This window comes from Durio zibethinus, chromosome 16 (assembly GCF_047325235.1).
Source record: "Durio zibethinus cultivar Kanyao isolate XHJ-2024 chromosome 16, ASM4732523v1, whole genome shotgun sequence".
Classification (NCBI taxonomy): Eukaryota; Viridiplantae; Streptophyta; class Magnoliopsida; order Malvales; family Malvaceae; genus Durio; species Durio zibethinus.
In genome coordinates this window covers 23588578-23605015 of record NC_143177.1, presented here as the reverse complement: position 1 = coordinate 23605015, position 16438 = coordinate 23588578, and the positions used below count along the sequence as shown (strand labels likewise).

Here is a 16438-nt window from a genome sequence, read left to right as displayed (position 1 = left end):
TATTTTTTACATATTATTAATTTTCACATTAAATTTTATTAATTTATCAATTTATATTTTTTATTAAATTATTTTTTAAAAAAAATTTCACAAACTTCACTAAATAATTTCATATAAATTTTGTTCATATTAATTAATTGTATAATTTTATATAAGTTTTGTTCATATTTTAATTAATTATGTGAAAAATAAAAATTCTTATTAGCTTCCATCTACCCTATGTTGGGATAATTTAAGAAACTTTTAACTAATTAACTAATGAAATAAAAAATTAATATGATAATAAGATTTAAGTAAAATATCATTTTAATCAAGGTTATTTAGGGTAATTAAAAATTAATTATTATGATTTTAATCAAAATTTACTTAAGCGATCAATTACACTTAAATTAAAAAAAATTACTTAAAAGCGATCAGGGTCACTGTTATTTTATCCAGGAGCTCTTTCGTTATGGAAATAAACTATGCCCAAACCTAACAACTGAGTCAGTTAAACCCAGATGAGCTTTTTGTCTTGTGGTGTTAGAATCTCAAGTCTTTGTCTTTGAACTTTTCCTCTTTTTTTTTTTCGTCCTGAAATGAAGAAGAAAGGAGGGAAGGGGGTCGATAGATTGTTGTTTTCTTGCTCTTTCTATGTCAGAAAGAGACCATTTCTTTTTTCTTTTCCTTTTTCTTTGGGGGGTGGGGGAGTGACAGGAGACAAAAACAATTGTCAGGTCATTTACAGCAACCAAGTCGAACACCAACAGCGAAATGGGTCACTTTTTTTCTTTTGTACAAATCATTAGAGGGAACCCAAAACTACATTTTGTATCACACAATTTGTTTTTTTCATTTTCCAATTTGGTTTTGACCTTTACATTTTATTATTATTTTTGTGCTTTCAGTGAAACTTGGCTTCATTCTTCAAGCATGCCACTGAGCAGCACAAGAGGCAGCTGGCATTTATCTGAATTCTGGAGTTTTGGAAATTGGAAGCAAATTATTAGACTGGGAATTTTCTTTCAAGTAGCCCCATGGATGTAACCAACAGAAAATTGAACTAGACATGTCTGCCAATTTTTTAATGTTAATTCAAGTTGTGATAAGTTCTGATGGGCACAAATCTAATCCAAGTGGGGAGACAGGATTCTGATAATTATCCAACACAAAACAAAAGAAATGGAAGACACAATTATGGGTTTTTGAACTTATAAACTATACCCAAACCTAACACCTGAGTGAGTTAAACCCAGCTGTCTACCTACCATCCCCAACTGCTGCTTTTATTCCCTTTGAGATGTTAAGTCAAAAGCAAAATCACTCTTGTTTTGGCTTGTGATTTGAGGATTAAGGTGAAGATGAAGTTCCTTTTTCCAGGTGGATTGGTCCTTTGCAAAGGATATGGAGGCCTGATCACCATTCAAAAACACCACATTGCTTTGCTATAGTTCAGCTTTGCGCTTTGCTCTGTGACTTGATATTCGACTTTCTGCATTGGCAATTCGGCATCTAAAAGGATAAAATTTTCAATAGAACAAAATTTAGAATACATTCCTAAACATGATGACATATCGGCATATACTTAGAGTGAGTGTAACACAGTTGGAAATTCTTCTTTTCTGCATAAATTCAATTTCCAGGACAATATCCGCAATCTAAAGCAGCTGCAGAAGGTTCAGATTCGTGGTTTTGTGACGTCTAGATTGGTTTTGTTGCATAGGCAAGCATCACAGTTTCAAAGTTTTAAATCCAAACTCGAAACAAGGACAATAGATTACTACTAGTAACTCATTGAATTTTATGACAAAATTAACCATGTACATAGCAGTATAGGCGAACGAAAGGAAAGGCAAAATCAAAAGCCTAAAAACAATCATAAAAACACTGGAAAAAGGGAGCACCAGGGTTTGCTTCGTCACTCTAACTCTGTCCAAATCACCGAGTACTCTTCTTCCCTTAAAAGCTTTTTTTGCCTGGCAATGAAAGCCTCAACCGTGTTACGAAACTGCTCACTGCTCATTCCGTCTTCAGGATATGAACTCTTCAACAGTTGCTCATCAGAATCATTGTCTTTTGTGTACTTTTCTGACTCCAATCGCCTGAGTTGCTTGCAATCTTTATTGCAGTTCACCCTCTTAAGCTTCTCTGATTGACTTCTTCGATATTTCTTTGATCCCTTTGATGTATGCACATTAAGACTAATCGCTGTCTCTTCACCTACAATCTTCTTGCTTTGTTTTTCTCTGTATTCGATTTCAGATCGATGAATTGCCTGACTTTTCTCACTCTTCTCAACAAATTCTTCGTAAAGATCAGTTCCTGAGCTCTTCGAAGCAGAATCATGAGCTGAAAACTGCCCAGCCTTTGCAAAGAGAGTGATGATTATAGCATTCCCAACGATGAACACAAAGCGAGGGCTCACCAGAACAACCGACAAGCCCCGAACATACTCACCAGAATTTTTAACAGCGACTGGGAGTTGAATTGTAAACCTGGAGATCAACACCAGAAGAACACAAACCTCAACAAACCTGAGCAAGTTTGCCATCTTGCACAACTGACGATACTTCAAGATAGCGTTTCTCTTCTCAAGTTTTATGTCAAATGTATCCATCTCCAAAAAAAAGAGCAGAGAAAGTCAGGGAAAGTCGAAGACAACAAATGGTTTTTCTTTTAATGGATGGATTAGTTTAGTTCTATCGGTTCTCACTCGAAAGAGAATTGAGTTAGTATGGGAGGTTGAGCAGCAACTCCGTCGCTAAATAAAGAAGAGAAGCAGGCAGCTATAACCATGGTAGACGCTGGGAAGAATTTGCCGATTAAGTTCCTGGAAAAGAAAAGACTATAGGGAAGCTGAGGATTGACAAAACAGAGGAAACAGAGTGAGCTCTTATACACTCTCTTCTGGATCAAATTCTGTTCTCCTCTTTGTGCATAGGTTTGAGAATATTTTTATGTTCTTGAATTATTGAAATCCGTATATGGTTGCAATCTATAGAGCTAAGGAATATAAACCTTTTTAGCCTATACAATTTTAGACACGATCCGTAAATACGACATAAAAATAATATTAAAAAATTACTATTTTCATTTTAAAATATTTGTCGTATATTTATTTTTAAAAAATTTAAGAAAAAAATTAATTTAAAATTTTTTATAAAATTAAAGTTTCATGATTTTTAATATCAAAAAATTTTAAAAATTTAAAATATAAAAAGTAAGAATTTTAAATGTTTATAAAAATAAAATATAATTTTAAAACATCCAAAAAAAAGGACAGATAAAAAAATATAAAAATAATAAAATTTAAAATTTTAATAAAAATTATATATAAATTTTATAAAAATTAAAACTATATTTTATATTTAATATTAATATAAATTATAATATATTAATTTTTATATATTATATATATATAACATAAAATAAATATGATAAAAATATATAAATTTTTTTAAAAAATTATTTTTCATATATTCTTTGTTTTAAATTTCTTTTTAAAAGTAAAGACATTATATTCCTTCCATGTACTATACTTTGGAAAATATGGTAATTATGGATTTTATTTTTCCACATCATTATTGCTATTTCATCCTGAGTTTATTCTCACCACTCCCAAAAGTACTTTAATGTGTACTACCAATCTACCACCATTCCTCAGTGCCATTTGTTTCCATACTGCAACTAGCCTGTCAGTCAGGCAACCAGCTTTTTCAAGAAAAATAGCAAAAACCATGAAGGTGCCTTACTTGCCTTTTTCTTATAGAATATATCCCTGCTAAAGATGTCTACAATTATTTATTTACCGGTATTTTATTTTTTTTTATAAATTGTATTATTTAAAAAAAAATTTAAAATATTTATATTTAATGAATTATTAATGTAAACGTTATATATTATCAATGAATTATATATTTTATAAAAAATTAATTTTAAATATGTTTTAAATATATTTTTTAAAAATTAAATGTTTTTATTTTTAAAAAATTTTAAAATTATTTTTTATTAAATAACATTGTATAATTTATTGATAATATGTAATTTATTATAAATTTAAGCTTTATAATAAAAATTACATTTAAATCTATTTATTTACTCTTTTTAAAGATGTAATTTATTAAATTTGAGTCAATACAATATTAAGTTTAAGCTTGAATTTGACTCAAAATTTAAAATTAAAAATTTGGTTTGAACTCAATCGAATTTTTTATTAGTTTGAGTTAAACTTGAGATAAAAATCAAATTATTTGAGCTCGTTCGATTAAATTCAATTAACATAAAAAATGAGCTAAATTCTTATATTTAATAAAAACTCGATTATTTGTACCCGAGTTCAAGTTTAAATTCAAGATATTTTATTAATTAAAATAATAAAAATATATTAAAATATAAAAATCTAATTAAACTCATGAACTACTCGAGTCGAGTATAAAAATATTCGAATTTAACTCAATTGATATATCGAGTCATTCGAGTTTGAACTCGATTTGATAATAACTGAATTAAATTCGAATTTATTCAAATTGAACTCAAATATCTTACAAATATTAATGTATACTTATACTCTTTTTATCCATTTTTTTTGTCAATTTTTAGATATCTCAAAATTATATATATATAAATATTTAAAACTCTTTTTTTTTATACTTTAAAATTATTTTTATAATTTTTTTTACTTTTTAACATTAAAAATCATAAAACTTTAAATTTATAAAAAAAAATTAATTTTAACATTAAATACATTGAAATTAAAATTTTTTTAAAATTCCATAAAAACCAATATGGATGAAATAAATTAGGACCGAAGAGTATTAAAATACAATTATTCATGAGAATTGCGAAAGGACAAAAACGTCACAAGGGCCAAGAAGTCCTTTCTCACCATTAGGGGAATAAAACAAAAAAAATGCATGCATGAGTGCGTACAAGTGCAGATAGATTGAAAAAGACTTGGCAGCAAACTAGAACCCAAAATTTTGGAAAAGAAAAAAAAAAAATCTGAAACCGACGACGCCGGCAATGACTTGTTAAGTAGCCTGTTAAGTTAAAAAGTTTGCCACGTGGCATCCGAGTACACGATACGTCAGAGCATGAATAAGATTCCAATACCCGTTCCTTACTCCCTAAGCCATTGCCACGTAACCTTTAACTGGCGGGTTCTGTTATTCACTCCTCTGTCCTGAGACTCACCGATAGTAAAGTGAGACCTCCCCTTTTTGCCTTTCTATTGGGCCACGTGGCATTTGATATTTTAGTCTTTAGCGGAACTTAATCAGCAAACCAATTTTGTCTTTTTAAAGGGTTTTGTTTAACTCAAACCAAAAAAAATCTGTAAACTTTTTATTTTTAGTATACTCAAATAAAATTTTAATTTATGTTTAAATAAATATTTAAATATTTTATTTGTATTCAAATAAAACTTAATTTTTATTCATATTTAAATGAAATCTTAACATAAATAAAATTTTATTTTAAATAAAGATTTATTTAATAGGAATTAAAGAATAATTTTTATTTAAATATTATATAAGAATAAAATTAAAAAAAAAGTATAATAATTCAACAACTTTTTACTATTTTAACCTTTTCATTTAAAGAATGAATGATATAGACATTAAACTGTTGTTATTTTATTTTCTCTTAAAAAGGTAAGAAAGATCTAAAGCTAATTAATCTTATCCATTAATAATTTGTTCTTATTAGAAAAAAAAAAGCAATCTTACTTTAAAGAATAAAATAAATAGAGGAGGATAGAAATTGGAACATAAACCAAAAATTCAAAAACACGATAATATGAATGTAAGATTTAATTCAACTAATTCATATAATATTTTTTAAAAATAATATTTAAATTATAATAAATTTAAATTTAAATATCAATATTTGTAACATTTTTTTTATATTTAGATTACAATCTATTTTGTAAAAAAAAAAAAAAATCTTATTTAGCTTTTATTTTTGAAATATCTGATGACAAAACTTATGAATTAATGTATCATTAGCTTAATTATATAGTGAGAAAGGCTTCTTTTTTAACAAAGACAATTTAATTTTTATTGACCAATTGTCATAATACATATGTATAGGGATGTCAACGGATCGGTCAGAGTGGATTTTTGCTAGTCTCAAATCTAATTTGATTTTATACTCACAATATACAAATCCAACTTGACCTAACATTTTTAAATTTATTTTATATTTGAATATAATCAAATTCGATATTGTATAAAATTATACCCGATTCGATTCAATCTAAAATTAATAAAATATTTTTTTTAATTTAAATATAAATATAAATTTATATAAAAAATATATAAATATAAAATTAAATAAATAGTCAATTCGATTTAATTAGAAATTTGATTAAAAATAATGATCTTAAGTAATTGGATCAAATCAAAATCCATCGATTATGGGTGGGTTTGTCATCCCTAGTAGAGATAGGAATGCTTGATCTTACATAAAGAGCAAATTGACATGATTAATGTTAAAGGTGAAGGAAAGAGAACAAAGAAGTTGAACTATAAATGTTATTACATACTTGATTTTATTGTTGATTAATTTTAGGATAACTAATAATTTTGAATATCCAAATTTCACATATTATTTAACTTTTACTTAAATTTTACACTAAAAAATAATGTAATTTGTGAATTTGTTGGGTAATTTTCGCTCATTGAGATCTACAATATGACATACATAATACAAACACATTTTTTATCTCAAGAGTAAAGTTAAAATTGTTTGAACTCGAATTTAAATCTTATAGTATGTTATAACTTTTACTTTAATCATTCAATCAAAATTTAAAAAATACATACATATATAGCAACTCGTAAACAATGTAAATTATTAAAGTTTTATAAAATTAAAGATTTAAATTTTAAATTTATTAATATCATTTTTAAAAAATGATAATATGAATTAATCGATATGAACTTCTTATTATATTAAGTGTGATATTTAAGCAATAAAAAACCACATAACTCAACAGGATATTCGTAAATAGTCCAATTAAGGAAATTTTTTTTTATTTTTTTCAAAATAAGTGATTGATAATAATAAAAAAAAAATCTAGTTGCTCGGAATGGGACAACTTAAAAAAGGGGAATATAAACCCCACTTGGAAGCCGAATTTAATAAATGATTGGGCATTAGGGGGAAAAATGAACTTAGATCTGTGGGCTCCATTTGCTCCTTTATTTTGCATTATCCGTTTTAAAGTTCAGCATATATTCATGGGTCCTCCCAGTATGGATTTAATTCATAAAATAATCACAACCTTGAACATTTGTATTAAGGATTTAATCAAATGTAAACCTTTCTTTTAATAAATTAATTTAATTTTTATTGGTTGTAAAGGCTTATTAATAATAAAAAAATATATGAATAATTTTTTAATTTAACTAATATTTGAAGGTTGCGAGTTTGAAAAAATTTAAATGTGTAACGTATTTTTTGATTAAATATCTAATAAGATAAAAAATTTAAGAATAAATTAAATATTTCTGAAAAAAAAAATCCGAAATACCATTTGATTAATTATAGGGTTTAATGTTCTTTTTTGAGTTGATGGAACATGAAACTCTTTCTTGTTCATCTATTTTGAAAACTTATTCCTCCCTGCTCGGAGTGGAAGCTGATTCAATAACACGAGAGCAAAGAATCGGCTTGAAATTCTTAATAATGGATCGTCTGATTTCAGAATTATGCCTCTTTTGGTTTTGCTTAAATGCTCGCATCATCCACAAATCAAACACGTTGGATTCCACTGACTTTTATGTACTTCTCTTTTGATTCGATTCTCTTTATTTGCGAACATAAAAAAACCTAAACAAATTAAACAAAAAAAATTAAAAAAAATAAATCCGACCTGCCGGATTCGAACCAGCGACCTAAGGATTACCTGCTCGGCTCAGCCCACTACAGTCCTCCGCTCTACCAACTGAGCTAAGGTCGGTTTGGAGTTTATCGAACAGCGGACAATATGAATTTGAAAAAATGGAAAAAAAAAAACTAGGCAAGTGTTCGCTTAAGGAATAAAACGGCGTCGCTTTGGGTATTCTAATGGCAGTAACCAAACCCTAAAGGCTATCATCTGCCCCAAAACTGCGCCTCGTCTCTTTCCCTTCTTTATTCACTTGAGCGGATCCAATGGTATGTTCTTCGATACATCTGATTTATCAGTCTTTTTTACACTAACAAAATAAAAGTAACTGTTTTTTTGGTTTGCTATTGCAGGCCCCAAAGAAAGAAAAGGCCCCTCCTCCTTCCTCCAAGCCGGCAAAGTCTGGAGGTGGCAAGCAGAAGAAAAAGGTAATTTTTTTTACTATATGTTTCTTTATATATCTATTTATTGGGTTGATTTTCTGCTTTTTAGAGTTAGATAAGAAGTGGGTTTCTATTTTTTTATTAACAGAAGTGGAGCAAGGGGAAGCAAAAGGAGAAGGTGAACAACATGGTGCTGTTTGACCAGGCAACCTATGACAAGCTTCTCATTGAAGCTCCTAAATACAAGCTCATCACTCCCTCTATTCTCTCTGATCGTTTGAGGGTACTTTTCATTTTAATCATTTGGTGTAGTTATATATTTCCCTTTTAAATGTAAATTTTTGTGTTCGATGATGTTTTGCCTTGCTCTTGCATTTGTGATACTGTTGGATTTTTGTCTGGACGTGGAGTTCTAAGTTGTTTATTTGGTATATGTCTTGTTGCCGTGCACTGTTTATTGTCATAAATAAAATTATAAATGAAAATATGCTAGGGCTTTTTAGTGTTGAATCTTTACTATTTAAACTTTAGCTATTGATTGCTACATGGATAGATGACTTTGGGTATCCTAGTTTGAAGCTGGATAATAAGATTTTTCAGGGATTTATCCAGGTGCTTGACTATTCCATTTGTGAAGGGCTTGTAATATAGCTAAAAGGAATAGAATGGTATCTATCATAAAGGCAGATAAAAGCATTGAATGGCTATCTAAAGTTCCTTTGGCAGGAGCTCTTGTTGTCTGATTAATATATGTAGATGCTGTGTAAAACATTTTTCATGCAAAGTGTCTTTTTCTCTAATGTTTTTCGGATACACTTGTGGTATAGAGTTAGATGTTGGTCCTAAGTCAGGTGGCCAATCTTTTAGATATGTCTGCTTCTAGATGCATGCCTGAATTCTATTACATGAAAGCTGCATTTGCCTATTATGTCTAATATTGTTTTGTGTTCCCCTCGCAGATTAACGGATCACTTGCAAGGAAGGCTATAAGAGAATTGATGGCAAGAGGGTTGATTAGGTTGGTTTCTGCCCATTCGAGCCAGCAGATTTTCACTAGGGCAACAAACACCTAGATCTTTTGTTGTATTTTTTCTTAATTAGTTCTATGTGGTATTGCCTTCGCTGAGTTTAACTTCTACAAATGATTTTTTTTTATTTATTTAAGACCTCCCTTCAGCCACTTTGTTCTAGATTGTTTGTGCTGAATGTTTGAGCTACAGTCTCTTGTCATTATTGTTCTGGTTTAATGGATGGTTTTGAGACTTTGTTGGCATGCTTTTGGAAACGCCATTTTCTTAAATGAGTTATATGGTTATGGTCTTAAATGTCATATTGCATTTTTTTTTTTGTTTTGTTTTATGGATATTTGGGGAGGAAAATTGAGGCCGATAGAATGACAATTCTTTCTGGCTTAACAACTCTCAAAATTAAAAGCGTTAGTCTCCACGTGGTGGATTACCTTTTCAACTCTGTTCTGTTTTCCACACGTGGCCTGGTTAAGTTATTGACATTTGTCCAAATGCATGAAACTGAGAGAGAAACGGGAGAGGGAAAGAAACGGGTATAACTGAAACAACAAAGGCTGTGAACAGGATGACATAGTAGCCCAATCACGATGCAAGAAATGAAGAGAGCAGATTTGCGACAAGTAGAAGGTGTAATGAAGAATACAGAAGAGGCCACCACGGCTGATCACGTTGAAAACAACCCTGAAAAGGATTCTGCCAGTGCTCTTCAACTTTTTCTTGATCGCATCCCCATTAACAGTTCAATCCCTGGCATAAAAAACGCACCGGGTAATTCTTTTGCAACATATTATAGACAGTTGTTCTTTTCCAAATATGGTTCGAATCCAACTTGATCTCTTTTCTAGTTGCTACCCAATGTTGAGTATGATGTTTGTGTCTTTCTTTCTCATTTCAATTTGCAAGTGTTGGAGTTGAAAACTGGGGATAATGTGAAGGATGCAATTGAGTTGTTATACACGAAGAACGCGTTTGGTGCTCCCATTGCGGATGTTTTAGACCCTGATATTGCAGTAGGCAAGTTTTCCGATCGGTATATTGGTTTTATAGATTTTGCTACCATGGTTCTCTGGTCCCTTGAGGTAATCTGGTTTCACACATTTCTTGAGTCATACTGTCGCAATGTATCCAAATGCATTTTTTCGTGTTATGCCCTTCTCAGAAATGTGAAAAAGCTCGTGTCCCAACTGATGGCCGTGTTAGTGAGAAGACTGGGGAAAGCAGCCTTTTGTCCTTTCTTGAACAGAATCCTGAAATTGGTCACACAAAGGTCTTTTTGCCTTTCTCTTGTTATTAATTACTGTTTACTTGGAACTGCAGAATTGTTTTCGCGAATAATACTAAGGGGGCCTGTGTTTTTGTTCTGTGTGAGACACAGGTAGGAGAGTTGGCCAAATCTTTCCTTTGGAATCCGTTTTTCCCTGTACGCTTAGAGGATACCCTCCTCCATGCTCTGCTGCTGCTTTCGAAGCACCGGCTACAAGTTCTGCCAGTCATCGAGCAATCAGATCTTCAGGTCATAGGTTTTGTTACACAGGTACTTTGAAGGCCACAAAACTGAGCTCCCTGAACTATATAATTGGGTAATAGGAATTAGGAAAAGCACAGAAACAGGTTGTTCACGGTATAGCAAATGTAACTCATTAAATTATTAAAAGGTTTTTTTCAGTAACTTGTTGGCTTTATGGTAGAGTGCAGTTATCCAACTGCTTCTTCAATCTGATGGGCTTGAGTGGTTTGATAGTGTTGCAGAGAAGTCTCTATCCGAATTTCGGTAGGGCAAACCTGAAAAATTCATCAGAATAAATCTTTCATTTTGAGAAATCATTACTTAGTTTCTATGTTACAATCATCTTGGTGTTTCGTTTCGTAATCAGGTTTGAAAATCAAGAGAGTGTAAGTTGTGTGTATGGTGATGAGAGCATAGCAGAGGCTCTTCACATCTTGTTTAAAAGTCAAATAGGTGCAATTGCAGTCATAGATAAGCAGACCCAAAGGCTTATTGGTAGTGTTAGGAGCAGTGATGTCTACCTTCTTATGGAGAATGAGAATCTCTTCCACAATAGAAAGTGAGTAATGTTTCCTTCCAATGCTACACTGCATTTTTTTTTTTGCCCCATTGACCTGTAAAACTTATGCATGTTTGACTATTTACAGGATTGTAACCGTGGAGGAATTCATTCATATGGAGACTAGCAATCCAGAGTGTGATCCTACTATTGAACGAAACACAGGAGCTCTTTTATCAGCAGGGGCTCTTCATCTACGAAAAAACTTTCTTCCAAGAATGGACTCGCCAGTCACCAACAAGAAAACTGACACTCTCAAGCAAGCCATGAAGAACGTAGCGGAGACTAAAAGCAATTTCAGTTTTCAGGTTGATGATTTGCGACGTCCACTAGGTGTCCTCACATTGAGAGACATAATCCTTCAGTTTGCACCGCCCTCTATGGACTCCAACATTGATGGAGGGGGTTTCTTTGAGTCTGTTCTCGAACAGACTGGTTGTCAGATCAAAGATGGAACCCTTGTTTGTGATCATTAATGCACTTACTTCTCTGCCTGATTCATGACAATTTAACTATAGTTTAATACAAGCTTCCAAGTCCAAGCATATTCAAGAGAACTTTTGCTAATTCATCTTGTTTTCTTAATGGAGAAAGAGAAAGCAATAAAGTAGGGGCAGAGGAGACAGAATTACAATCACTTACGCAAACAAAATGATAATTGGTTGTGGTTGGAGTCTGTAATTCTTAGCTGAAAAACAAACCAAAATGTATAGCACAAAAAAAGTTCTACGCTCCCTTCGCCAAGGGCAAGGCACAAAGTCAAGGTTTCCTCTCATCAACAAATGGCACCTACCAACAGAACTGGTATCACCTAATGCGTCACTTTGTTTTTCCCACCATGAATGATTTTAGCTAGAATTAGCTCAAAATCCTCTTAAGTGTTCCAAACTATCAACGACCCATTTCTTCTAAATTCACAAGGATGAAAACCGCTTATGGCTCTCCCCATCAGAGCCATAGCTGCAATGCTTGGAAACTGCTTCCTTTGGAGTTCATCCGATGTTGCCTTTGAACTCTGTGGTTCACATGGCACCGCAGCATCAAGCTTCTTGTTTGGAGACATAGCTTTGTGACGACACCATCTGTGAATCCAAGAACGTGAAAGATATATTTCTTGACTTTTCCTCACTGAATCACCGGAAGTGGAGTCACCGTTCTTTAATTGTGTTGCAGTTTGATCAAAGGCCAGTTGTGGTCCCACATGGCTTCTAGCTATTGTGGGTTCGGAACTAGTTTTGCAGAATATCTTGTTAACCTTTTCACAGGATGAAACTTCTCCAATTTTAGAGCTCTTAGTACCATGAGCAAAAGGATCTGAAGTGCTCAACTTGAGACGTTTAATCCATCTGCTACTTGGCTCTGGTTCCAGAGGACTATCCGGACAAGCAGCGGTATTGAAATTTGAGGGTGGCTTAACATGGCAAAGGAGATGCTCCGCATCTAAACTCTGGGTTCTTGAGGTACTTGTCTCTCCATCATCTATTGAGTTTGCTACAGCTGGAAGTGCAGGAAGCCCTTCATTCATATCAGGTAATTCAGTGTTGACCATTTTATTCCCAGCTTCTTCTCCGGTAGCATTCTCAGTTTCAGGTAATGATGAATTATGAACTCCTTTGATGTTCTGCAAAATTAGCAAGTAGTTATGAGTAATGTTAACAGCTCAATATGATGATGTAGACTCTCCATATAGAAATTAGATGCAATTCTGGCATGCTATGCTCTCTAGAATCCAATGATGCTTGGAACCAATGGCTGGATGATACAGCAATCAGTTAACTTAGAATGTAAACCAAACAAGTAATCATAAAAAAACTACCATTACCTTAAAGCCATACCCGATCTGATTAAATATCTTATCATTAACATAGCAAAATAGAAAATGGCAAGTATTACCTGATCTGACGGACATAAAGCCACACCTGCAACATAAAGTAAGCTTATTAAATATGGACCTGCAATACTGAAAGATCAAGTAAATATAAAGTTAACAGAGCCCACAGATATTTCTAACTGTAACTCTCTGATCAGTCTGATGTGAAATTTTATAATATACAGATCCATTAGGTAACATAAATACATACTTGAAAGGTGGCTCTTCTGGAAAACATCCAATTCCATAGCATCAGTTTCAACTGATGATTCATTCTTTAAACAAACAGAAGAAGTTCTGACATCTCCAGCATTATCTTTTCCTTCACCATCTGTGGAGCTCTCTATAGGTTGCAGTTTCACCCCTTGCTGACCATGGAAACTGATATTGGGGGATAAGCTCAGGAACTCATTGAATATATTTCCCTTCAATTTGGGGGAGACTATGGCATCTCTGAACACTTGTCCTCCTTCAGTTAAGTTAACACCAGTCTTCTTCGTAATAAAAAATTGTTGAGTTGTCTGAGAAAACTTGGAAGGGCCTTTGGGTAATTCTTCCGCAGAATCTATAGTGGTACATATTCTCATCATCTTGCCATTATGAACAGAATGAGGTATTCTTGGCAGCAAGAAATATTCATCATATGCTTTTTCTGATTTCATTGCCTCAGGACAGCCCAAGCTTGGAAGTAATCTAATATTAGAATTATTTTCCACCTTCTGACTATGTTTATTAAGAAAAGAGTGTATCTGACTATTGTTTGTTGACCGATCATGAAGTAATAGAGGTGCATCATTCTGCCTAGATAATGAACTCCCCAGTTTTCTGGACTTGAAAAGGGCATCAGCTTTCTTCCGATGGACCCAAGAGGTAGAATAGCTGCAAAATTTAGAATCCATGAAGTGCTCTTTGGATGCTACAACAGGGCTTGATTGAGCAATGTGTTCAAGTTGACATGTGAAGGATTGAGCTGGAGACACAGCTATGCTGTGTTCTTCAAGAAATTCTTGAGATTTCACCAGCTGCTCAGGAACCTGTGAAATGTCTTCAGGCTGAAATTTACGTTCTCTAGAAGGACATTCCATTTCAGGATAAGCCCACTCACTTCTACCCATATTAATAATAGAGTTATTGCCATCATTGAGGTCGATTTGATACTTCACTGCCTCACCACTAGATGAAGTACTCGCATTATTCTTTGAAGACACAGCACTCTCCCTATTCCCTGAATTGATGAACATCAGAAGGGGCTGCCTGTCTAAGATATCTTTCCCCAACTTCATTGAACCCGTTCTCAGACTCTTCTTCATGGTGTCAACTGTTTTGGCTTCAGAAACTTCTTTAAATCGTTCAGTGTATTTCGAAGTATTGGTTGCCATTTCAGACCCAGAAAGCAAAGGATGCTGCTTGGAATCGTGATGCTCATCCTTTTTTTGTCCACGACAATGCAGTAAATGATTGTGAACCTCAGTGGATGGTTTATGACTTGTATGCTTCCAATGATCCATCCAAGCAGCTTGGTAATGATTCATAGATCGCCTAGCTGTTCCATCACTATCGGGATCTGATTTTGCAACATGATCAGACATGATGATCAAATTCTACTTCAATTAGAGATGAATCCGTCTCAAGGGCTCATTGTACCTTACCTGAAATGCAATTCAGCAAGCACCATCAGACATAATATCTATTAGGTTTCAGAACAAAATTACAAGAAATCAGAAATAAAAACAATCAAAACATAGTGCTCATACGGCCAGCATATAGAGTATACAAAATTAAGGATTAGCAAAACATATGCATAACCAATTATTTTTGCACACATCCAACAGTCCTTTCTCCATGGACTAATTTGTAAGGATTTCTGAAAGTTTAGCTTTGGCATTGCCCCTGTGCTTGATAGACATTCTCAGTAAGCCAGAAATGAAAAATTAAATGGGGAAGCGCAGAAGTGAAAGAAGCACAACGATGTTCCCAATTCCTATAATCAGCTTCCTATAGCTAACCAAATCAAAGAAAAAAAAAACTAACAAATGCAAAAAAATTTTTACATTAAGTTGCCAAGTATTTAGAAAGCAATATTTTAGGACAAATTAAACCATCTTTCTAAGTCTCACACCACAACTCAATTAAAAATCCAACATTCTCTACAATATTTCTAGGGAAAAAAAATCTTCTTACCGCAACTTTTCTTCATAGAAGTGCGTGTATGATTACCCAATTCATGTCCATCAAGCTGGGATCCACAAAAGTGTGAATTGGAAACCTTAAACTTGAAGCAGCCAAAAGCTTTTTAGATTGCACCAAACCCTTCTTATATTTTGGTTAAAAAAAAACCCTTCAACATAAAGAACAAGAAAACAGAACAAAAAGACCTACTTTTTTTTTTCTTTTATCACTACCAATAAAACGAGCTCTACTGTTCAGTAAGCAACATTAGAATCACAATCATAAACAGAGAGTGAAGGGAGGGGACAAAAAAGAAAAGAACTTGAAACGAAAGAACTAAATCAAATAACCAAGCTCCATGCATCGATCAAACAACAACAGAACAAGCTGAAAATTCACATTCATACATACTAAAATAAGAAGCTATGAAGAAAGCAAGAAATGGGTATAGCAAAAACACAATCAAAATTAAGTTCAGCCTTGTCAGGGCTCACCTCAAGACTGAAAGTAAAAGAGCAAGCAAAAGAGCAACAGAGCAACAGTGAAACCAAACAAAAGAGCAACAGTGAAACACAGATCCAGGGAGAAGTTGAGTTCACAAATGAAGAAATAAACAAGAGAGAATATGTTTGGTTAAATAGGAAAACAAATGAGGATTTGTGGAGAGGAAAGGATGTATCTGGTGAAGTTAGAAACAGAAAGAAAGGAAAGAACATAAAAATTAAAAAAAAAAAATAGTACCTTAAGAAGCCGAGAAGCCAGATTTTGTAGATCTGGAGCGACGAAATATGGGAGCTGAAAACATTGAAGGGACCCACTACCTTGCACTTTTCCTATTGGTCTCCTTACCTTTTTTTTTTAAATTGTTTTTCTTTTTTTTCTTAAGCTTTTTTTTTTTTTACTTCTCTATTTTTTTTTATTTTAAAATTAATGTAATGAATTATCTTATATTATTAATGTAATATTTGAATTTTAAAATATCTATTTGAACTATAAATTTATTTATTAACTAGATATTTAGAGAATTAATTATTTTATATATATTATCATCT

At 32.5% G+C, this 16438-nt stretch overlaps 4 protein-coding genes and 1 non-coding gene across 7 annotated transcripts; 2 read left to right on the top strand and 3 right to left on the bottom strand.

Annotated features, from left to right (window-relative positions):
- Positions 1-1737: 1737 nt before the first annotated feature.
- LOC111296934 (uncharacterized) lies at positions 1738-2947 on the bottom strand. The gene has a single exon (XM_022891431.2). The coding sequence runs from the start codon at positions 2594-2596 to the stop codon at positions 1898-1900; it is 699 nt and encodes a 232-aa protein (XP_022747166.2). The 5' UTR covers positions 2597-2947; the 3' UTR covers positions 1738-1897.
- Positions 2948-7849: 4902 nt separating this feature from the next.
- TRNAY-GUA (transfer RNA tyrosine (anticodon GUA)) lies at positions 7850-7942 on the bottom strand. The gene is made up of 2 exons: positions 7906-7942; positions 7850-7885 (listed from the first exon to the last, which is right to left on the bottom strand). It is a non-coding gene; the product is annotated as a tRNA-Tyr (tRNA).
- Positions 7943-7996: 54 nt separating this feature from the next.
- On the top strand, positions 7997-9526 carry LOC111296914 (small ribosomal subunit protein eS25y). The gene is made up of 4 exons (XM_022891396.2): positions 7997-8139; positions 8224-8298; positions 8402-8536; positions 9213-9526. Exons 1-4 carry the CDS (start codon positions 8137-8139, stop codon positions 9324-9326), a joined length of 327 nt encoding a protein of 108 aa, XP_022747131.2. The 5' UTR covers positions 7997-8136; the 3' UTR covers positions 9327-9526.
- Positions 9527-9658: 132 nt separating this feature from the next.
- Positions 9659-11892, top strand: LOC111298408 (SNF1-related protein kinase regulatory subunit gamma-1-like). The gene is made up of 7 exons (XM_089745535.1): positions 9659-10049; positions 10185-10360; positions 10441-10548; positions 10657-10815; positions 10970-11052; positions 11156-11347; positions 11436-11892. The coding sequence occupies exons 1-7, from the start codon at positions 9869-9871 to the stop codon at positions 11821-11823; spliced, it is 1287 nt and encodes a 428-aa protein (XP_089601661.1). The 5' UTR covers positions 9659-9868; the 3' UTR covers positions 11824-11892.
- A 93-nt stretch (positions 11893-11985) lies between these two features.
- Positions 11986-16146, bottom strand: LOC111296899 (uncharacterized). 3 transcript variants are annotated; one of them, XM_089745534.1, is made up of 5 exons: positions 15881-16146; positions 15399-15489; positions 13429-14866; positions 13241-13266; positions 11986-12968 (listed from the first exon to the last, which is right to left on the bottom strand). In XM_089745534.1, the coding sequence occupies exons 3-5, from the start codon at positions 14804-14806 to the stop codon at positions 12222-12224; spliced, it is 2151 nt and encodes a 716-aa protein (XP_089601660.1). In that variant the 5' UTR covers positions 14807-14866; positions 15399-15489; positions 15881-16146; the 3' UTR covers positions 11986-12221. The 3 variants fall into 3 exon arrangements, with proteins under 3 accessions (XP_089601660.1, XP_022747117.2, XP_089601659.1); XM_022891382.2 differs by lacking the exon at positions 15399-15489; XM_089745533.1 differs by lacking the exon at positions 15881-16146 and having other exon boundaries at positions 15399-15862.
- Between the last annotated feature and the right edge of the window lie 292 nt (positions 16147-16438).

Excerpts from the sequence above, each read along its gene's own strand:
- LOC111298408 (XM_089745535.1), top strand. The coding sequence starts at position 9,869 with ATGCAAGAAATGAAGAGAGCAGATTTGCGACAAGTAGAAGGTGTAATG. Across the intron at positions 10,050-10,184 it reads TGGCATAAAAAACGCACCGG|TGTTGGAGTTGAAAACTGGG; the intron begins GTAATTCTTTTG and ends TCAATTTGCAAG. Across the intron at positions 11,348-11,435 it reads AATCTCTTCCACAATAGAAA|GATTGTAACCGTGGAGGAAT; the intron begins GTGAGTAATGTT and ends GACTATTTACAG.
- LOC111296934 (XM_022891431.2), bottom strand. The coding sequence starts at position 2,596 with ATGGATACATTTGACATAAAACTTGAGAAGAGAAACGCTATCTTGAAG.
- LOC111296899 (XM_089745534.1), bottom strand. The coding sequence starts at position 14,806 with ATGTCTGATCATGTTGCAAAATCAGATCCCGATAGTGATGGAACAGCT. Across the intron at positions 13,267-13,428 it reads CCAGAAGAGCCACCTTTCAA|GTGTGGCTTTATGTCCGTCA; the intron begins GTATGTATTTAT and ends TTTATGTTGCAG. Across the intron at positions 12,969-13,240 it reads CTTTATGTCCGTCAGATCAG|AACATCAAAGGAGTTCATAA; the intron begins GTAATACTTGCC and ends CTAATTTTGCAG.
- LOC111296914 (XM_022891396.2), top strand. Across the intron at positions 8,299-8,401 it reads GTGGCAAGCAGAAGAAAAAG|AAGTGGAGCAAGGGGAAGCA; the intron begins GTAATTTTTTTT and ends TTTTATTAACAG. Across the intron at positions 8,537-9,212 it reads TTCTCTCTGATCGTTTGAGG|ATTAACGGATCACTTGCAAG; the intron begins GTACTTTTCATT and ends TTCCCCTCGCAG.